Source organism: Hyalella azteca, unplaced genomic scaffold (assembly GCF_000764305.2).
Source record: "Hyalella azteca isolate HAZT.00-mixed unplaced genomic scaffold, Hazt_2.0.2 contig13460, whole genome shotgun sequence".
Lineage (NCBI taxonomy): Eukaryota > Metazoa > Arthropoda > Malacostraca > Amphipoda > Hyalellidae > Hyalella > Hyalella azteca.
The window spans coordinates 30,277-54,058 of NW_025943383.1; the positions used below are offsets into that span (position 1 = coordinate 30,277).

Here is a 23,782-nt window from a genome sequence, read left to right on the forward strand (position 1 = left end):
TATTTCGACAGTTTTTGTGTTTAATTCGGTCGAATCTATATATATGATTCGCATAATTTGCAGAGGAATCAAAATAAATTGTCAGTATTTTATGCCTACCCGCTGATTTAAAAAATATTCTCACCAATTTTTTTGATGAAAGGTCGAGAAAGCGGTAAGTTGTTTTTGCTTCACTGATTTAGTTTATTTTTGTTTCCTAGTTTAGTTTCTTTTATCATTCATAACAAACTGCTCGTGATCCAGGTTTTTTGCTCCGTAGCGAAAGAATTTTCTCTACGCATTACCTTCTATTTCTGTCCATTATTATACGATCGAAGGTTCTCGTATCATGGCAACGCAAAGCACGCTCATTATCCAGAGTTCTGACGTAGCTCGTTAGATCCATACCAGTTATACCGCAAATGTTTGTAGCAAAACAATCACACTATGCAAGTTTTCATTGTTTTTTAAACCAAAATACTCCATAAAGTTTCGCGGTTGATTTGGTTGGATTTAATGGCATGAAGCATATTAAGATGCATTGTGGTATAATAATTGTCATTGATTACAAACGAGTGGAAAGGTTGGCTGTGAAGCGAGTGACGTATTGGCTTCTACACGTCTATTGATTGACTCTAGTCTCGCCAATTACTGGACAGGTCGCGCGTGCTTTTCCGAGTGCCAAGATCTAGCGTATTGACGTTCCAAAGTTTTTAGCGCTGCAGTTTTGCCGTTCCGCAGAATGTATCGTCATCAGTGCCCTCCTATTTCAACACGCAGTGATGCTGTAATTAAGAGATTCTCTTTATCTGACATAAGCCCTGATTTACCGCCACAAGACAATTAGGAAACCTTGCCATCCTATGTTATAATGAATGTTACTTGATTATTATTGTGTTTGTTGATCAATCGGCGCATAATTTTTAGTTTATATTTTTTTTAATTGTTAGAATATCATCAGTCCTTGTTTTCGCTGCATCTTTCGTTGTGGGATCTTTCTTCTTGGAATCTGAGGTGTAACTTGTTCCTTTAAATTTTCCCATAGGTTCTCTCTTTTCATGCCAATCATGACTGTGCTGTTCTCCAATGGTGATCACAAATTATTATATTCACTGATTTTTCGGAACATTATTGATTATTTTTACTGTGTTATCCTGAATGTTCTTTTCATCAATTTGTCGTTAAAGATTACCGCCTCCAAGCACATAACATAGATTTACTATATCATTTAGATGGTCTATACTTTCTATCCGCCTAAGCTACTGCAGTTTAATTAGATTAAGACTTATGTTAACGATGGCGGCTCCGTTGCCACGATTATTCAAACACACTATACCAAGGCTAGTCACATTTGAGTCCAAGCTTCGCAATACTGCGTGTTTCATTAACTTGAAAAGCTGGGGCAAAAAAGTGATGCTCATCTTGCCTATAAATACGTACATGCAGTGAAGGCTCACGCGTACCGTGACTGAATGTTTTGTTATGCTTTAATATGGAATATGCTAGAGCTTATTGAGTGAACGAATCGACCGCATGTGGCACCAACGAAGAGCTTCTTATGACGCTCTGCTCCTAGCAGTGCCTTCGCGCACGTTATTCGTTCACTCGTTCAATGATAGTTCAGTGGTAAATATTTAATTCTGGCTCTAGCACTGTTTGCGATGAGAAACAGCCTTGATATTCACTGATTATTACATTTACATCATAGCTTATTTGAACCACTCGCACCAATAAAGGAGATTAAGCAGCTAAAATTAGAAAACCCCAGTCAAGTGTTCTTAATGGATTACCTGCAATTTTATTATTAATCGTTGTAATCTTGACGAAAAGCGTGTCTCGCGTGATGACTGAAGAAATAATTAGTTTCGTTCGTGTATTCATCACACTCACAGAATCATCCTGGTTCAATGTCGATGGTCAGTTGATATTTCATGTTGACGCGTTCACACGAGGTGTGCATTGACCCGTTGTATTGGTCGTCACGAGTGTGCAGTTGATAGATATTGCCTGGTTCTTGGCAAGATTGTTGTAGCCTTTGACAGCTCCTGGCTTTTATTGTTACTCCGCGAGTATCTTGGATTTTCTTCTGATTAGTCGCGCATGACGCTTGGGCCCTAACCATCCTTGAAAATTTCGTTCATTTTTGGTTATGATTGTTTATATGCTGGTAATGATCGTTTTATTCGCTCATTTCAAAAGTAATTTTGTTCTCAATAATTAAACAAAAGCATTTCTTTTATAATTTTAGCTTTAATGGAAAATGTTTTATATACTCGATCGTCAAGCGTGTGACCTATAGCGCTGCGTAGTTCCTGCCGTATACCCTGGCCTGCTGATCAATATTGATGACCGCGGCTTTGTCGCGAGGCGCGCGCTTCCGCCATCTTTTCGGCCAGCTTATTTTTCGCTCAGCAAGACTTGGGCTTTCCGTAACGAAGAATTCTTTGGGCTGTTCCTCGCTCGAGTTTAGGGTATGTCTTGTCGCGTGATTTCTTTCACATTGTGAATCATTGTTGGCTTTTCTTTTACATCGTGTAAATAATTACTGACCATCTCTGTGGGCTCTTCAAATGGATATGTTGATTTTAAACTTTCCGCTGATCTGCTAGCTGCAAACGATACGTTTTCAACGGGCACCAGGCTCTTCGCACTCTTTCTTTAGTTTTTGGATCATTTAGAATCGCGTCGAGATTTAGAAGTCATGGCTATCATTTATCTCGCTGCTGTTTGTGTGGATGCTGTCGGTTTGTTTGAGTGCTCCCGTGAAACTTGTGCCCTCAACTCACCGTCGCAATTCATCCCTTCTGATTACCTTGTCGACAGAAGCTGGGAACTGCAACATGTGCAAGGTGCAGCCACCGAAGGTTGCTAGAGAAGTCCTTGGGATAATTACAGTCGTTGTTCTTCAAGAAATTTGGTCAAGTTTTGGGAGATGAAGTCGCTTGCGCCTTCCAATCCCTGCGTCGTGGGATGGGCACGTAGATGACTCTTGGCAAATTGCTTCCCGATACGCTTTTTTTGCTCCACACCACAGAGAGGCCAAATAATGCGAAGATCTGATCGCATTTTGCCATGATTCAGCTTGTTCCTCACAATTTTCACTGTATTTAATTTCATTATGGCAGCGTCAAGTTTACAGTGAAGTTTAAATACCCGCTTTTTCCTCTCTTGATAATTTCAGTTTAATGTTAACAACTATCAGTTTGCGATGCCTGTAATTGACGTTCTTTACTGAAATTACTAATAAAGCAATGAAAATACGTTGGTTCATGAAATTGATTGAATCTCGGAGACATTTGTTTCATTTTACGTGTTGGTCATTCCTTCTAAAAAATTTTTACATTTTTTTCTGCTAGGAAAATGAATAACGCGTGATTTCACATTCACGTGAAATTGGGTATAATTTCATGCAGAGTAATAAAATAAATAGTTTTTCTTTAAATAAATCGGAGTTTAAATTATTTTTTCATGACTCATAACGTATCACAGTCAGATGCACGGATTTACGTTCTAAAACCTGAAATTCACTCTTGAAGCTCATCGCTGACCATTTGTTTTGTTGGTAATTGTAACGGTCCTTTTTCCTGGCAAGGCAGGCGTCCACTGGCGGTCTTTGTGGCATGTGTGCGTAGATGCCTTGAGTGTCTCTGCTATGGCGGTCAATTTGCTGCTGCCTTCACTCCAGAACGAGCCAATTTGTGGCGTAGTTCTCTTGAAAGTCTCGTGGATCATCGGAATCCCGTTCAGTGGGCACCAGTACTTCTGTGCATGAAATTCCTTCATTCTGTTGGTCGTGCTGAATTTCGTACCTAGTTTCTCTTACGCATTCAGGCGAATCTGGTGAAAGGAGATATTAGTGTCTATTTTTGCATTTGTAATCGAAATTGTTATGAAAATTATTCACATTTCGTTCGTTATAAAATCTGAAATATTTGGGTATTTTATTCGAGTCTTGTTGCTTTCCAGCGTGTCGAAGGACGTTTCAAAGAAATATCACTTAGAATCTGAAATATTCAGTTGGTCTGGAGCTCCCTCGCCATTTACATGCATGCCACGTTGCCGCTGAAACCGACGCTTGTTCTCACGAGCAGCCCATCTAGTAAGCAGCTCTTGAGTAACCTGCTTCCGCGATGCCACGAGACCTTGAGATGCCGTCATTTATTTTCATTTTCGCTGGCACGGATCTCGTCTTTTTCATTTGTTACTCGGCCGCTGCAGCGCAAATGTGCTGCATCACGACGCCCTGCCTTTGTCGCGGTGCCCTTGGCTTACTATGCTACACATTATTATTCTCTGAGGGGCGAGTACTTGAATTCCTGTTTCTACTCATTTTAGTTTTCTGTCATTCTTTTGAAGCATGCATGATGTGTTGCAATGCCAATAATTTGTGAGTTTTCTCACCAATTTAATGCCTTTTTTTAGTACTTCTCTGTTTATAAATTTTGTCTACATAGATGCAAATTCATTTTTATAATATAGATATACAACTGCCCTATCTAAAAGCCCCCCTGATTAAATAGTATTACATATAGAACTGAGTCTTATAAATAGCGTTAAAGACATTCAGGGCATACTGTCTTGATGTAAAAAAAAACATCCGGCATCTCCCTAATACTAAAGTTCATATCATGATTTTTGTGATTCTTTCAAAAATTGTCGACCATTTTGTCGCAATATTAATTTGTCACGGAGTTAAATTTACAGTAAACATTAACTAAAGTAACTATAGTACTGGTAGTCTGGTATATTTATTGAAGTAACTATTTTATGATAAAGATATATACATGATTTATTTAACATAATTGTTAATTTCTGTGTGTTCTTTCTGGATTTTTTAATAGAATACGAGATGTGGATTGTTTTTATTTTTGCGTAATTTAGCTTTCTAGTTAAATGCGACTTTCCAAGCCTGAAACGGGCTGTAACTCACGTTTTGATGAGCTACAGCCTGTAGCCATTTGTAGGTCACGTTTTCAAATTGTTGTGCCCATTCCTTTCAAATTATTTGGAAAAAACTGAACAATGTTGTTTAACTGGACTGCATCATGTATACTCGGCGCTGTTACAGAGCACTTGATTCATTTCGAATTCAAGGCTGCTACCCAGTTCATTTTAATTATGTGATTGCACTGCAAAAGCAATGCTCCTATTTCTGCTGCATAGCAATTGCTATTGATCTAATTATGTTCTCAAATGAACATAAATTCCAGCCTGCGTGGCTCTTACTAATGAAGCAAGCCAGACGTACCTGTTGTGCTGGCCGGCTTCCCTTAGCTGCTTCAGTATAGCATCGACTGTTCTCATACACTATTATACCAACACTGCTTAGCCTAATTAACACTTTGTTCAATAATTACAGCCCTGAAAACAGGCCTTGTAAAACATCATAAAAATCGAAACGCCTGTTGTGTTGGTTTACATGAAATTGCCATAATTCTGACAATTTAGAGAAGCTGCTTATGAAATTATGATATTATGTACTACACCCCGAGACAAATGTGGCATGAACCTGCGTTTGTACTGCTGAATCCTAGTTTCAAGCCTAGATGGTATGAACTCTTCAAAGCTTTGCATGGTTCGCTCTAGGCAATCTTTATGCCACTTTTCCTAAAAGAATTTAAGAATCGTTTTCTCGCTCCTCATCGGTTAGGCTGTAACGCATTTCTTTTGAGAGCTTCTTATTTTCTTTATTCCAGAGCCATTGGGGCGCTTCTTTTGTTGTTAACTCGGTGCGTTTCCTTCTTGCCTTTGATACCGAGCACTGCAGCTGCTCTTATTGAAGCTCTTCGTACGTATCTCTCGTCATACGTTCCCATCACCTATATCACCCTCCTCAATCTCGGCCGAGTTCTTATGTTGCTGGGTGAAAATCTCCCTGAGAAAGATCCTATGTAACGGGGTAGCCTCTCTTTCTTTACACTCTAGGGTGTTGTGGTTATTGGGTGAGAGGGACAACTGTCTCGTTTGGAAGAAGAATGTAGGAACTACAGTCGATTTCAAGTCGATTGAAAATGTTAAAAAATCATATCTGCTCAAATTCAGCAACTTTGAAAACATATACAAGCAGGTATGATTTTATTGCCAACTCTCTCAACTCAAAGCAATGCGTTTATCAAATTTTCGGACTAATAATATTTTGTGTCAGAGTAAACATACACTGCGCTATTTCTTGTGAAGCTTTAATTTTCCTTTGTTGAATGAACTAATTAATAAACCTATAAGAAGCGTTAACATGGAAATCTAAATATTTGCGATCGTGTCCTCATCTTGATAAACTTGAATTTGTTGGCTACAGAGGTGGAAATATTTTAACTCGAAATTTCATTTACTCGCGCTAAATTTAGCGAAGCACGGGCATTCGACACTCTGCGTGTACGTGTTGTGTTAGGGCGAAAAATAAAGAATTCAAATTGACTAAAAAAATAATAATATATTTGATAAAATTTGGAAACTTTTCATGAATTTAAACAAGTTTCTAGTAAGCGAATATTAATAGAATGTGCATTTGGGGCTATACCAAACGTAAATCACTATAAATAGCATACCCCTACTGTATATTTAAATTGATACCGAGCAGGTAAAATTTCATAATTTTGTCTCCTAAAAATTAATATATTTTCATTTGAAAAGCATCCGGCAACTGGTAATATTTTGCACGGTTAATTGAAATTGCAAAGCTGTTTATATGTGGGTATTGTAGCAGATTGATGCATGATGTAAATATCGATGTCTAAAAATACTAAATTATTCAAAATTTGTCAGCCATATAAGTGTCGTTGCTAAGTATCATGCACTACATTCACGCCGTTTGTTCGTATTTACAGGAGGTGCTTATATGGACGCCCCTACTTCTGGAAAAAATTTTGCTGTATACTGTATATTTTGCAAATATACTGGGAAATACCTCACTATTATCAAACCCTTCATAGGATATAGACGTGAGCACCGCAGGGACCCATGTGATGAAGCTGTCTGGCAATCGCGAAGATTGGCCCAGTGGTGGTCCTGGTAACGTTTTCGACGAGGCGTGTCTCTGGTCTACCTTTCTATGTATTATTTTCTGGTATTGTCACTCCACTCTTTACTGTTCAATAACTCGGGTCTGGGCGCAGTCCCGCAGTAAATATTGATTTATCTCCAACTTGCTCTCATGCTCTATACAATCTACGGCTTTAGCCAAGAAACGATAATGGTAAGAACGGTGCCTGGATTCTCTTGGTAGCGTATGGAGAACGCAGATGGAGTTTCATTACGAGATACAAGTCATAGCAAAGATTTAATATAAGGTTATGTTTATTATGTCACTGAATGATAATGCAAGTGTAAGAATTTTTATTTTCATGTCGCCGATCGATCGTGGGGAAATAATTGTGACCGAGCGGTAATTTTTGAATTTAATAAAAATTTAGAATAATCGTCTGCACTTCTCTCAATAGTGAAAAGAAAATTTTGGTTTTCATATTATTGAAAGTAAATGTAAGTAAAAGTGAATGTTGAAAAATTCCATAAAGCTGCATTGGCGGATAAAGTCAAGAACAAAGAAATTTCTAGAATTAGTTTTTACGTATTCAAATTTTTCGGTATTCGCCATCAATCATGCTCTCAAATTTCCTGAGAAAACGACGGCCGTATGAGCGCAAAGTTAAACATCAATGCTTTTTACTCGTGTTTGCCGAAATAAAACTAGAAAGTAATGTTTACCAAGCTCGTGTCATCATCCCTCGAGCGAGAGAATTTCTAGCGAGAGGAAAGAAGCGGCGTCTCGAGAAGGGCGATGACAGCGCGCCAGATGAGAACCTCAGAATTTTGAGAAGGCAAGCTTTGGGGCAAACTGGGGGAGCTGCCGAAGGAAGGGAGGAAGTGGAGGCCGGGAACTGCCGAAGGAAGGGAGGAAGTGGAGGCCGTGGACTGCCGAAGGAAGGGAGGAAGTGGAGGCCGTGGACTGTCGAAGGAAGGGAGGAAGTGGAGGCCGTTAGTAGGAGGAGGAAAACACGGGGAGAAGAGCGATCGTTTGTAAGGGAGGCAGGGGAACATCGTGAGCTGCTCGCATATCGATTTTCAGGACTGCGGTGCTCGCACAAACTCCCAAGCTGGCGAGTCCTTGCGCATTGTTTACTTCTCGTGTGTCGTCATCTATCACGGGAATCACTTATGATTACTTTAGACTTTGTTGAGGTAGCGAATTTATCCGATTTCTTTACGTTTTTCATCACAATTCCCACCTACTTAATGTTAGATTTAATGAAAGTGACGTTACCTTACTTTGTGCCATTAGCGGTTGGTTCTTGTTCGCTGCTGACGAAATTATCGATGTGTGAAGTTAATTTATTAATTTATTTTAATTTTTCTAACTCTGTGTATTGATAATTTTTTTCATCAAAGTCTTAGTTCGATATCAATTTAATTGAGAACATGAGTGCGGCTGTTATGAGATCCGTTCGGTGATTGCGACCAACGCTACAACGATGACATCTCATTTGGAAATATTCATTACGCGTTAATATATAGCACATTTCATTTTCATAGCAAGATTAATGTTCGGAGTGCTTGTGAGCGTGTATATCCTTACTACGCTCATGGAAGGAAGCCATTCAGTGTTATGTAAGGCTGACTGCGCAGCTGAGGCTGGGCTCGTTGAATGGCTAGGCTGGCTCGGTGCGCGGCGTCGTTACCAAGGTTACATCTCCCCTGCCTTACGCTACCACTTCGCACTCCCCACCACGAAGCGTGTCTCAACCCCTCAGTTGCTGTCTATGCGTCATTATCTTGGCTATTGTTCTTCGCTTGCGATTATTCATTATGAGATAGTATGTGTCAAGCTGGACATTCTTAAATAATATTTATATTTAAGTAATTTATAAATTTAATCGGAGTTTAGTGCATTATTTGTTCGTGGATTTTGTTCGTTTGTTAAACATATTCATGACAAAGTCTGTTTGTTTGTCTATTAAACGTATTGCCCCAACAATGCACGCAACCATCTCGCAGTAACTCTACTTCGATTATTATTCAATTACCTAATTTTAATCTTTGACGGTTTAGTATGTAAATATTCCTGTGATACCCGAAGGAGTTGGCTATAAGCGAGAAAATGTGTGATCATATTAAAAATATTGAATACTTTTCGACATCTCCGTAATTTAATCTCAGTCTCTGGCATACAGGGAACTGATTCTTACGATGGTTAGTCGTCCTCGGAGAGCTCGATTGAATTCTTCAGTAGTATTAATATGTGCTGATTGTGTGGGCGAAAGTTTTGATAATCGTGAGAATGCGAGCGCTGGAGTGGGGGCACTCGCTTGCGATAGAGGAGGTCGCTGTGTAAACTTCCTTTGTGATGAGCGTAAGCAGACCTGACTTCTACGTTCTCAGAGACGCTCTCGAACTCGAGCTACTGAAATTTCTATAATACTTTCTATGACACTTCTTGACATTTAGCGGAAATATAGAAAATGGGATGACGCAGGAGTTTATTTTGTAGGTGCTTCAATGAATTCCTGATGTTCAATGAATGATTCAGCAGAGCTTTTTTTATTATTCTTACTTTTTAATCATGTTCCTAATTTTGATTTTAATCAATCAAGTTTTGTGGTTTCGACCTTGGTAGAAACGGTTAAATTAGCAGCTTTGAAAAAATTTGCTTCGCAAGTACCTACGCACGGAAAAAGAATATTTGGAAAAAGATGATAAATGCATGTAATTCTTCAATTCGATTATCGAATTTCGTAAAGATTCTCAAAATTTAGAATGCTTGCACTTGAATTTGCTTTCGTGTATTCTGTTTTCAAATTAATATTTCATATTTTTCTGTTTTGTAAGCTCCTCCGTGAAGTAATCTTGAATGAACTCTTGTCTGTAGTTCACTGTTGTTGCTCTCCATTTGATTTAAATCGAGTTTTTGTCATCTTTTGTGTGGTGACGGTATTGATGCCGCAACGTGACTGGAATAGATAATGTAGCCTGGAGACCCAAATGCATAAGTAATCAGATTCTGAGAACTTCTGTGTGTGAAGAAGAAAGAAGCTCATTTGAATGCAACGCGTTTATGTTTACGGTTTGAGCTCATGCCCGAGCTTGGTGTGATAAGTCTACTGCGTTTTGTGGCAGCAGCGCGCATCAATACACGCTTTCACGTTTATTTTCTAAGCACTGATCAATTCAGAAAAGTGTTCAGTTGTTACGAGTGTCATTTTCTCTGAAAAATTCGCCATTCGGGTTGTATTAGTTGAATTTTGTTATGTTCCTAGTTTCCGAGTTGATTTATCCCACTTTAAGTTTCTTCATTCCCAAGTTTATTCAATTCTCGCTACCGTCATGCTATTTGACATGTCTTATCGCCTCACCTCGTACGACGCGAGTTCACTGTTGAAAACTACGTGACCTTGCACCCTCTTCTCACTCAAAATAATAAATAGGTCAGGTTGTCCAAATATTGACATACTTTCCACGCGTAACATTGATACGCTCTTTTGCCAGGCAGAAGTGGCCAAGGATGGCCTACACAAGGGTATGAAGTGCATCTCTATTTGGACAAAATCTTTCTATTTCTCTGAGTGTACACCGTAATCCAGCAGCACTGCCTTGCAATTCTCGTTAATTTTCTCGCCCCGAACTTGCCGAGCACTCATCTCAGGAACTGCCAGCAGCACTTCAAAGTTTCGGGCAGACTGTAGTCGAGGCTCGCTCGCGTTTTATTCATTAGAAGGTGCTTCCGCATAAACTTTATACCAGGAATTCATTAGTTTACCTCCGCCTTAGTTACCTACATTGTAACATGGGACTGGATTTTTTAACTTTCGGTAAGACGCCACATATTGCAGTGCATCTCGGTTTTTGGAATCGATTTTCGGTAGGTTGCGTTTTCAAGCGTTGAAAAGGATTTCGACGGATCTATACGACCATGAATGGAGAGCATTCTGAGAGCCCATATGTAATTATTTCCCTTCGAATTTCTTACTCAGGACCGCTGATTAATGAATAATAATTGACGAGCCTAATAAGTTAGTCAATAACCTGAAAAAAATGCAGGAGCAATACTGCTTGTCATCATCCCTCTGTATTGTAAAAACTATTTCCTGTGTGATGCTAAATAGTCTCTTGTTTTATATAGCTCAGTGTCATTGGAAGTCTGCCCATGAATTGATGCACTGGATTGCACTGGGTATATTAACACGTAATAATAAGTGATTAAGTATTGTTTCGTGTTCAAGATACAGAATGAATTTCCTGTTTTCGTTGCCTATTGGGTATTGTCTTACCTAATTTATGCATAAATGTGCATGAATGAACAGCGAACTAAACGCTCTTAAATCATATTCCTGATAAGCTTCGAGCACGTGATCATGGAGTCCTTTGACCACACATGCAGTGTTGTGTGTTGTTTCAAAATGGGGGCCTTTGCGGTTAACATGGCTATGATTTGGCTTCGTTTTTAGGCTGTGTTCGTGGACTCGACATGCTTCAAGAGCTTCTCCCCTGATTTTTATGGATGTAAACATCGCCGTCGTGCCTGGCGAGGTGTTTTCGATTCTTAACCTCTTTTTAACCTCTTTTGATTACTTTAACACGGTGAAAAAATACTCCGTTCTACGTTCCATCAGTTTTTTTATATCATGAAATTTTAGTAAACTTGTTAACTGTGCACTATTTGCACTCATCTCATGTTAGTGAGAGTGCTAGGTGAATGAGACTCGAGAGGCCAACACCATTCTGCAATGAGAACATCAAGATTTGTATGTGTTTTAATCACCGACATTATAGTAGACAAACCTATTAGCATATTATAGCGATTGATTGACTTGACCATTATAGAACTAATAACTATACAATTCTGTTTATTATTATATTTTGTGTCTAGTTATGTGATTAGTGTTTTTGCTACGGTGGTGACGACGATGGCGAGTCTAGGCACCCCAGACTCGCCATCGTCGTGTTGAGATGGTCTGATCACCCCAGACTCGACGGCCTGGACGTGTTGGGGGCACCCCTTTAATATTCCAGCAGCTGCTGCTGCAGTAGCAGCGCATGGCTGCTGCTGCTGCTTTTGTTGTTGTCTCATGGATAACAAAGCTGCAATATTCTATGCTCTCTTGAGTATAAAATGTTTCAGTTATCAGTGATATCCACTTGTGTAAAAGGAGAACTAGACCTTCCACTTTGCCGTCCAGTTCATCCAGGCAAATTTCTAGTCATTCGATTTAGCGTGTCAGGATTGTCTGTTTGGTATCGGATTAGCGAAAAAGTTAGGAACGAAAGATTCCAAAATAAAGCCAACCTATTTATTTCCTATTTTTATTCTCATATTTTATGCTGGTTCGGTGTTTTACTCATTCCCACGTGCAATAAAATACATTGGAACTTCTTTGAGGTTAACGCTCTCTTTGAGCGTTTTACCTCTTTTGAGGCTAACGCTCTGCAATGAAAACGTAATAACATTTCGCTTTAAGTGAACCAGGTGTTGCGCTGTGCAGTCCTTTAAAGCAAAGCGTTCATTTCAGTGATTTAAACTGGACCTCGGCGCGCGAGAAAAGCTATTATGTCGCTGTTGTGAACCGATGTTAGTCGAAGCGTTGCGGGCAAATTTAATAACTTGCGGCGCTACTGAGGAGCGCACCGGCTCGTTACGGCGCTCGTTTCGCCCTCTTTCTGGTGGCTTTGATGCCTTCGTTGCATTAACATTCATGGCATGACAAAGTGTGTATACCTAATGTTGTTCTACGCCAGGCTAAATCAAAGCTTCTTGTCGCTATTGTTCGCTCCAGCAACAGAGTTGGTTTCGCTGCCCGCGTGGCCGCGGGTGAAGATTAAAGCTGTTTCACCGCAGTGCTCTTGCTCCAGCATTCTGCAACTAACGCTGCTCTTTCCGGTTTTAATTTACTCCTTCAAAGTCGACATACTGCTTAAAATTCATAGTCTTCATTTTTTTCTTTAGTGCATTAATTATGATCTTCGTCTGAACGCAAAGCTAATTAAGCTAAGAGAATGCTAATTAGAAGGGAAGTTTCGCTTTCTTTCTAACGTGTTAAGTAAATTTCAGGCATCGCATGTTGCATCGTAGCATGTTTTATCCCCCGGCTTAATTTCTTCATTTGCTTCGCATGCCATCTGACGTGCTGAAGCACTCATGCGAGAATCTGCCGTGTGCAGTCTGATGTGTGAGATTTGATAGCAACTTCACGGTACATTTCAATTCGAAAGTCCTTATTCGCACGGAAACTTGATTGGATTCTGAAATGATTGCGTCTATACACTAACTGCATCAGAGAAACTGTGAAGAGTTTTTATGTGATCGAATCGAAATAGTCGCTGAAGTTTGTTTTAATTAGCAAGCAAATGCACTAACTTTTAATTAGTTGAACATGGCATGTACCTACTTTAAACAACTTTTAAAAATGAATGTTGAATTATTTATTTTATATTTCACGTATTATTGAAGTTCTTATGCCTACTAAACGGGAGGCTTACTAATATTTTTCTGAGTGCAATTATTGAGTCTTTATTAATGCCCTTAGTTCCTGTGGTACGTATATTTGCTTCATAAATTGATTATAATTATTACATTACTATTCAATTGTAGCTCGTATTTTTGCACCTCTAATTTGTGGTCCTTCTTTAAAAGTGTGTATTGTTTTGAAGCTATTCGACACTATTAATTATACTGGTACCCACAGATCCATTGTTTTTTTCTGTACTGTCAACAAGTGGTGTTGCGTTACTTTTTTAAGAAATAACGTCAAAATATTATTTAATCCTTAACTGGGGCTATGAACTGAATTGAGTAGCATTCAAGGGTATATTCCGAGCAAACTGCTCGCTTGACTTGAGCTTGTGAGTTAAGTGACGTGGTCTCAAGCCGCGGATGTTAGTTTTAGCGCTCCAATGTCGCCCGGAGAGAAAGTGAAGCGCAGAGTAAAGCTCTAACAAGCTCGTAACTCTCGCGCAACGAGTGCGAGTGTTGTTCCTTTCCACCTGCACGTCCGCCCTGCATGCGTGGACTCTCGTAGAGAAACTAGTAGATCACCTGGTTACTTTGAACAATACCCGAGAAACTGAAATGATATTGTTATTACTCTCCGCCGAAGTTTAATGATCAATTTAATGAATCGTATCTAAATCTTTTGAATTTACCAAGCAAATAGATTCAGTAAAAAGTGGATTTTTGAAATGAAAGCGAGTTGAAATTTTTTCCACAAATTGAAATAAAACGACAGAAAACTAATTGTGTACCTCATCGTTTTAATATGGTTGAGAAAAACCTGATATCGTTTGAAACTTGAAAAATAGTCATCTGAGTGTTATTTTCCGCTGGAAAACCTGTCTATTCCCGAGACAACCACATCACTTGAGCGAGAAAAGATACTCTGACCATAATTTGGCACCTGGAGTAAACTATGACCTAACTTCTCCCCGCCTGCTCTGCATTTAATGTTGCTGGGTCGCTGTCTTCGTGACGCTGTTTATTTTACGGCCTCGCTGACGTTCCCTTGCCATTGTGCGACCGATGAACACGGCGCAGTTTTATGTTGTCGCTTCCCTGCACATTACCGCTGTGTGAGAACCTGCGTGCCCGCATGTCTTTCCCCGAGCAACCTGATAACTTTGCTCTCTCATTCATTTGAGAAGCTTTCGTACGTTCTTTTCATGCTCGAATGTGATTTGTATTGAAGCTACTACCTTTAATAAATACTTGAAGCTTTTTTAAATTGGAATTATTTGTAAAACATCTCAATTCCCTTGACAACAGCTACTCAACCAAAGATTTCTCAAAAGCTATTCGTGTAACAAGCGAACTATAAAGACATTGTTAGCGGGTAAAAGATTATTTTAGTTTCGTAGTTACCAGTGTTTAATTTTCATCTAAAGTTGGGGTTCTTGTAATTAATAACATAGCATAAAGGAAGACAACCATCATAACCTGGGGCCACGAGTCAGTATATCTAACACGCCTCCGTATCGCTGCGATGTGATTGGTTCGCTTCGCGCCATCGGTTCTTCGATACCATCGCTCTCTGAACTTTATAAACATTGCGCAAGTTTTAGCTCACAGAATAGTTGTGAAATGTGATATTTGTCGGGAATACTCGTGCAATCTATTGCCCAAGCCGACGCTTCCTCATTCAACTCAACTCATTCGGAGTTGTTCGAGCTTTGGACTGTGCGGCTAATGTCCTTAAAGGATCTTTCTTCAGTAGTGAAGTCTGGAATTTTATGTGCATTTTAGGATAAAATTGGTCTGTTTAGTATCGCTTCGTGCTATGAACCCACCGTTTGAAACTGTATTGACAAGTGTTTTTAAATGCATATAATGAATGTTAATTTGAAAACCAGTAACAATCCTAGGAAGTGAGATCTCCACTCGACTTGTGAAATTTTTATGCTCCGCAACCTAGCAATAGCTGAACTTCTCTCTTGCCGGGGCAATCTTCGTAAAAGCTCCTAGAGCATACGCGCATGCGCTCTCTTTTATGCAGTAATCGCGCAGTTCCTGTGCTTTTCTTTCCCTATCGACGCTCTAGAGAGAGTGGAAAGCGGTGTACATAGTATCTGCGTGAGCCTCGGTGTGCAGAACCGTACGCTAAAGCATGCATGATTTTATCAGCATGAGCACGTCCTTGGTTTTTAGAAGGGATATTGTTTTAGCCTTTGCTTTTCCTTGGCTTACTGAGAATGAGTAGAATTACTCATTGTGCAATCGGAAAGTGTTGCTATTGTACTAGAATTCAATTGGTCTTTTCTTACGTGATTCGGTCGAGCATGAGCGCATATTATATTAGTATACAATAGCTTCCTTTTGTTCCTTATTGTGAACACTGACTGAAAGGAACGACTGATTCCATTGATTCAACATTAGTTTGTAAACTTTTGCCGTGTACATGGATTTATGTTCATATAGCTCAGACCTGAAACAATTATAGAATTCATTCTGCAACCGAATCCCCGACGATTTCTTGCTTTATAACAAACAATAATTTTTCATATCATTACTTTTGTTCGACACATGAGTATCGCCTCTATGACAGCTGTTCTTATCATTGGGCGTAATTTTACTGATGGTTACCGATTGACCAAATTGTCCATGAGCGATGGAAGCAATAACAGCCTTGAAGTCCCGAGCTGCGGACTGAAACGGTCAGTGCTTTATAACAAACAATAATTTTTCATATCATTACTTCTGTTCGACACTTGAGTATCGCCTCTATGACAGCTGTTCTTATCATTGGGCGTAAATCGCTTGCTAACTCCGCTGTTAAACGCAGATCCTGCATGGATCATTATTCCATTATACTGTATTCAGATTCACCGTTAATGTATGAGTTAGAACAGCATCGTCCTGTATTCTTCATTTGAATTCTTACTGAAAACATGTATATATCTGATAGGTTTTGAAGGCTTTCCGAAACTTATTACATATTTCTTCTAAAGAATGAACAGCCACGACTGAACATCTAAACTGTAATCTAAATTAAGAGTTTGGCCTTGCGAGGTGGCCGATACTTTTACCCGTGGCGTTTACCGCGGTTGGCGTAGGAGTGAAGAATGCGTTGCCTTTCTTGGCGCTCCAGCGGCCAGATGTTCGTAGCCAATAATTTATTATGAGCCTCGCAGCTATGAATGCAGGCAGTAAAAGTAGGCCGTGCTTATTCCCTCTTTGGCCCGCTGCGAACTTCTCGTGGCCAGTAGAAGGATTTAATTGTGTATTTTTTTCGTCTCGTGACTCAGAACTTTGCTCATTAGTTTTGCCTGATGTTTAATTACGGTACTCGTCTAATGCCGCCTTGCAGAAGTCCGTCACAAAGCTTGGGTATTTTTCTTCTCTGAATTCTCCACGGTGTATTTTATTTCCCAAGATATTTTTCTAAATTGATGCAGCTCACTCATGAAATTGTCCTTGTAAGTTTGCATGCTATTAATTTTTCTTCTCTAATATGTGGTATATTCTCATGCCAATATGTTTCGGTTGCTGGGCTGTCTGATACGTCTGTTAACCTTGCGCATTCGACCTATCCCAACTGCAGCGACCGAATTCTGGGTAATTTTTGAAGGTATCAATTGTACTGAAAAGAATACTGAGCAAAATTAATTATAAGAATGAATAAATCTTGTCTATTTATTCGAAGTTGTGGCATTTAGTTTTTTTTTTCAGCATTACATTTTCTTGGTGTAACTGAAGACGACCATTATAGGCAAGCAATATTGTCCTTCAACCCCAAGGCTCTATCTGAAATGTCCTTTAAATAACCATTAGTTGGAATTGTTTCTTGTGTATGCTTCTTGGGTCGGCATTGTTGATCTTTTCGAGCTTTTTATGCATACAAAGCAGATTCTGGCTTCTAAGACTCAGAGTATATAAGCCATTGACATTTTGAATTCCCTGGGTTGGTTATTTCATCGTGTATCTTTCGATGAAGAAGAAATGCATGCAGTGCATCGAAATACTTGTTTGCGTTGAAAATCTGTTACAAGCTTCAATTGATTGTAAAATTCTAACTGACCTCTTTTCTTTCTAGGTAAGTGACCGAGGACAAAGTGCTGCCATGAAGGTAAATACCCTCGCTCATCTGTGATTTCCTTAAAGATTCCCTCTATTCAGCACTTAATTCATTTATCCTCCACCCAAATGTTTTATCTATAAAAGCGCTGAAGTAACAAAATTGAATAAAATAATTCTTGCGTTTAAAAATTAGAACTTTACGAGCAACAAATCCTCTAAGAGCCATAGAAGTAACGTTGAAATGTTCATTGTATTCTCATGGCGTGCATCTGATAATCTGACCTTTGATTTATTCATGAAGCCGTCTATTGCATGATTGCCGAAGGATATTTGGTCTCTTCTAACACTCAGTCAATTTCAACCTGTTTAAATTCTGCTGTCGTTATGCATGTACGAGGGGCTGCATTTAACGCTAAGTGCCCTTCAGTTGTCACGGTCTTTTTTGTGTCAACTAAAAATTTTCTGTTAACGCTACGCTGACTTTCGCAGTAATGAAACTTTTCCGCGAATTTATTGTTCGACCGTTGGAACTTCATGCATTCCGTACATCTCAATGATCGGCGTGGGAAATTTAGTGTTTACATTTTTGTTCGGTTAGTGAACTTGACGTATTGGTCAGTAGAGTTAGTAATAATGACTTTGGTTTGGCTTTATGAACTGACGCATTTCGGCCCTCTATACGAATTTGTGATTGGAATTAGTTTTTTGTCTGGAATGGTCGCAAGCACGTATACTTAGACGTCAGCCCAATTTTACTGATGGTTACCGATTGACCCAATTGTCCATGAGCGATGGAAGCAATGGCAGCCATGAACAGAAAAAATGAAATGCCTTGGAACTCCCGAGCTGCGGACTGAAACGGTCAATTTTTACCGCCAAACTTTTGTCACTTGATGACTCTGGAGGGCAAAGAAAAGAATTTCGACCGATTTCCAATGATGAAGCTTCGTTACTGATCGAGCACGATCTGGCCCACGTTTGCCATCGATTTAAGGCTATTAGATGACAGGGGAGCGACCGAGAGGGTGATAGAGCACACCATATAAGCAACACACCACCAGCCCGCGCAGAACGGCCGCTGCGGTTTGGCAGTCGTTACGCTAACCGATGATCTTCCAATGCACATTTGGTAGCAAATGAGCCTGTTCAGCGGTTAGGCCTGCGCATGAGGGCACCTTGTGGTCCACTTTGCATTGATTTGATATTACACCCAGCTAACTTTTATGCACGTTTTCTGGAACCTCTGCCGTATTGGCTGCGCAGGCTTCTCGTTATGCTGACCGCTGTCATTAACGGCTCTATATTCTTTAATATATCACTTGATGTTATTTCGATTTGACCCAAGTGACATTGTAAAAGTTTTATCCTAGGTTGTTATTAGAGTGAAGAGATTTTGATACCAGGATTGATGTATTATTGCAGAGAGTTAGATGACAAATACTATTAGCTTCAGCTAGTCGAGGCGCTGGTCACAAAGCGTTCATTTGATAGCAAATTGATGACATGCTAAATTCGTCAACTTTTCTGCGTCTCTACCTGAAATCAAACTAAGGGACTAAAATCGGTACAAAAATGTTAAATTTTCGTGTAATGAAATTTTTCCGATTCTCTCTTCCTTGTGAATTTTATTTACGAATAATGACTTGCGAAACGCCAAGGCCAAATCGCGATAGTTGAGTGTCGCCTTTTAGTTCATAATTTCCATACTCTAGCTTATACTTTCAAGAGAAACTCCGTTCAGTAGCACGAAATAATCGAGTGTATTCTAGTCTTCTGTATCGCCTCAAGCTTATTACTTCTCAAGACCTGTTACGCTTCCGTGAGCAGTGACTAAAGGAAGCCTGGCAATCCATGCATGAAGGTCGTACCTTCGTTTTGCTGCTGGCTCGCTGTAAACCCTTTGTTGTTCTTAGTCAACTCATAACTTGCGTCGCTAAGAAACGTTAACCTCGATGAAATATTAACTCGTTTTCCCTCTCACTTGCTCCTTTCTAGCGAGTCGAAAAGAATGACTCGTGATAATGGTTATCTGTTAAGGTTAACTTTGTTTATTACAATTACATCGTCACTAGTCATCACGTAGAATAATACCGTTTCGTTACTTATAATGGCATTTTATTTGTTTCGGTATAGGCTCTTATCGTAGATTTTGCAGGGACAAGACTGCGGTTTTGTTGACGGCTTAGTTCTCATCGCAATACTCAATAGTGCAGAAATGTTGGCGTTTAGTCCATCAGACTGAGTGAATTGTTGCCCTGACGGCAGAATTAATTTGGTTATCGTGCTGCTCTTTGTGCGTGTTCTGAATAATTAATTGTTCGTTTCTACGATTCGCTTGTTTTCCCGTTTAAACTCACCGGCAAAATTTCATCGTGAGGACATATAGCAGCAAACTGGCGTGAAGCATACCGATTGCTGCTCTATAAGCCAGCCACTCGTTAGATTGAATTGAAATTGCGCATTATGTTGCTGTTTACGCTCATTTGCCGCAATAATTTCGAACAATCTTCATAAATTCACGGAGCTGAAAAACTGTGTGTGAATTTTCTCGTAACATTGAAGAATACCTTATATTTCTATTTGCTTCCTGTGCATTTCGATCGAAAATCCATCCTCTAGTAATCGAATGCTACAATAAGATTAGTCCCGAATTTCCATGAATAGATTTATTTTTCTCAAATTAGTTTAACACATTTCAGTTGTTCATAATGTTTGAAATGTTACTTAAATAAGGCTATTTTCCTTTGAGCTATCTAGCTGTGTAGCGCTCTAGCCGTAAAAAATTTAAATTTGATGCCGTCAATAAAAATATGATAGCCTTCTGTTCATACGAATGGCACACATTCAAATGAAAGCTCACATATGCCTGACTATTATTCTTATGAAATTCTCGGAGTCTGGTCACGAAAATTTCCCGCTTTCGCTAACCCACTTAATTGTTCAGCCGTCGAGTCTACAGTGAAGCCGGCGCCGCGGAGCTGAAATTCATTGAGACACGGGCTTAGCTTCATGATTGTTCTGTCTCTTTTAATTGACCGGCCAGCAATGGGCTTTACTGTGCAACCACACAGTCTCCCAATGATACATGAAAAGCCCTCGGCAATTAATGCCTGTCTAAACTTTCTGTCATGACTGCATGGGGAGAGCTTGCTGACGTGGCCTCCATTCATAGATGCTGTAATAATTTCTTTCGGTACATTCCGGTGCTGCTGCGGTCTATGCTTCTGATTTTAATAAGATTCTGCGTTGAGAAATTCACTGCAAACTCTTAACAAAGATTTATACGCTCATTTTTGAGCATACTTGACATTCTTCATGCATATACTTTGATCGCGCAATGCCTTAATTTGACTCCGAGTGATGTTATCATGTCTTCACAATGTCCAGGCAATAAATTAACACTTCACCTACGAGTTAAGCAATATATTTTGATTTAGAGGGGCTTGAGCTTTTTGGCTTGAGACCTTGACAGCTGGCAGGTCGCTCGTGGCGTCCATATGCCGCAGTAAATGATGGACGACCGACCTGCAATGGTCCTGCATGAAGCGAGCTCAGCTCGCTGCTAAAAATGAACCACGCAATCCCTAATTGAGGCTCAATTGCGCCCCGTAACTCCTTTATGGCCTCGTACTATTTCAATTAGGATTCCATACCAATAATAACATTTCTATCTCATGGCTCGAGTTGAGGCTCACAATTTCATATCTCTGGTCTCTCGAAGTATGAAACACGTTAGATGATTAAGTATAGATCCCGTGAGCACGCGAGATATCGCCAGCGTTTCAGAATCTTGAGTATTTCGTCGTTTATATGGACCAACATAGGATTAAATCCGGCGGTTCTGGTGTCTTTTTGTGATCTCTTGGCTCAAGATGTCTGATATTTGCAAATTCTTGTATTACTTGTGAAATCAAACATAACTCATTGGAAATGAATTGACCTCTAAAAAATCTTAGAATTTTTTCATTCTGACTCCGACTTGTGCATCACATTTGTATTTCTCGACTACACTCGACCAAGTTATCGTCGGCAATATAGCGGAAATACTTCACTTGGAGAAATTTTCAATAATTCTTGATAAATCAGATTAAGCGAAACCCTCCGCAGTCCTGACATCGACTTCAAATTTCTTAAGTAATTATTGCATTTCCTTCAGCTAAACAATTCCTCGCGCCCTCGTTTGCGTCGCATGCTTTCGTTTTTGCGCTCTAATTGTTTTAGCTCGGTTTTTTTAATGATTTTCTTTTTGTTCTGTTGTTTAAAATCTCATTTTAACGTATGATAGGCTTAGTTCTCAGAAGAATGAGTTGTATCAGTACTTGTTTAAAGATTTCGCAAATAATTAGATGCAATTATTTGGAACTGCAGCTTCTCTTATAAGACAAACTTAGTTTTCAATGGTGACGTACTAACTTCATTTTTTAAGTTAGTATATCGAAGGCCACATATTATGCACTTGGTTATCTTGGTCTTAATTTTTAATATAAAAGAGGTAAATTTAAACACACGTTCGTTCATACAATTACAATTTATTTAAATTCCATAAGCTGAAAAGTTCCACACAGTCCATATTTATTCTCAAGATATTCAACATTGAAGCTCATGTGCCACATCCGTGTCCATTGTGTGGCTTTTCCCCCGAACCTCTCCGCCCTGTTTTGGTTGTGTGACGTCATAGGAGGCCTCTTGCTTTCCCTTACATTTTTGCTCCTGTCTTGCAGCCGACTGTGCGAAGACCGTTCGGCCTCACTTTCGGCCTTGCCGTTAGGTTTCTGTCTAATTCAGGCGATATACATCGTTTATTATACTGGATTAAATGCGTTCTACGTGGTTAAATATACACTCTCTTGCTTCTGTTGCATCTTTTTCTGTTTCTTTATTACTATTATGTTTAATTCGTCAAGTTTATTTTAACATTCCTGATGCGTGTAGAATAACTATTTTATTTTTCGAGTTAGAGAAGGTTTAACTCCTCAATAGCCGTTTGAAGGCACTCATCCCTAGCCACTATCACATCTTGCTGATTTTTAGTAGTCTTTGAGCTTGCTAGTGTGGTAAGAATGCTTGCAAGGCATGTACGCTAAATGTGGTTCACTTTGCTATTGCGGTTTAATTGACGATCCGCACTAACACTTGAAGCTGTTTATCTTCCTCGAGCCTGCTGATAGCCGCCATCAAGATCATCCGACATTCTGGCCTGCTGTGTGTCGTATAACGTTAACTGACGTTGCAAATTAAACTGGCTCCAGCTCAGGTGGATTGAATATATTACCCATATGAATTGAATGGTAGTATGCCGTTATTCCGTACCTCGTTCCAAGGATGATATGAATGATAGGATGCAATTATACCTACCTCGTTCCAAAGCATTTATTTGAAGATTTGGTTGAAGCCAAGCCATTCAGTGGTTAAAACTTGACTCCATTGATTTCCTAATGACGAGGTTTAGTCGTTTTTTGTTTGTCTAATACTCTAATTGTTCATGTCTTTATGTATTCATGAAGATAAATATTGTTAATGAGGGTCCAGTTACCTACGCTTACTGGCTCCATCATTCCACGCTTTCTCAACTTTCATGAAGAAATCTCCTTCCCTTTCAAGAATATAATAGCATTCCGTGAAGCACCTAATGACCGTTTAATTGAAAAGGCAAAGGAAACTCCTTGCATGTATAGTGGCACGCATTAGCTTGCATGTCCTTTATACACCAAAGCACCACATATGGGCAGGCGCTGTGTACCCGCTTACATAGGTTACAAGGTATATTCTTAATTAACTAGGGTTCATAACACTTCCGTAGATTCCGAAGTGTTATTTTTCGCAGTCTAGACGAATCGTAAATCCGAATCGACGTAAAGTATATTCGTAGTTTCATGTTATCAAGTTCATGTTTTCAATGGAAAAATTAATAAGGATTGTTCCATATTAGTAACTATACGGACAAAGCGTATGTGAAAACATGATTGCTTTAAATACATAATTTATAAGAACATTGTTAGATTTGTGAACGTTAGACGAAGACAGAGCAAATCAAAACCTAGATGAGTATTAATACTTTTGGCGTTCAGGTGGTTGATTCAAAGTTTGATTTAATTTCGGATTGTTGAATTAATAAGACTCCGATCACTTTCAAAATCAGTCATACAGTACAATTTGACCCCTTAAGTTACGAGAGCTTCTCATTGGAAACTTGTTTATAGGATTGCGCACGTCTCATTTCCAAGTCATCTTCTAAGCTCCTATTGTGATGAAATTTGAGATCCAGTTTTCATGCGCGCCGGTTTTTGTCGTTGGTTGATTAAGGCAGTGTCT

The 23,782-nt window shown here is 39.4% G+C and overlaps 1 protein-coding gene across 11 annotated transcripts in view; it reads left to right on the forward strand.

Moving 5' to 3' along the window:
- LOC108666900 (RNA binding protein fox-1 homolog 3) overlaps positions 1–23,782 on the forward strand; it is a 105,957-nt gene that overhangs the window by 23,566 nt on the left and 58,609 nt on the right. Inside the window, exon 2 of one of the 11 annotated variants that reach the window (XM_047883682.1) lies at positions 17,487–17,519. The exons of the other annotated variants lie outside the window; for them this stretch is intronic. Coding sequence (XP_047739638.1) covers positions 17,514–17,519 — 6 coding nt within the window. The 5' untranslated portion in view covers positions 17,487–17,513. The remainder of the gene's footprint in view (positions 1–17,486; positions 17,520–23,782) is intronic. 11 annotated transcript variants of the gene reach the window in all.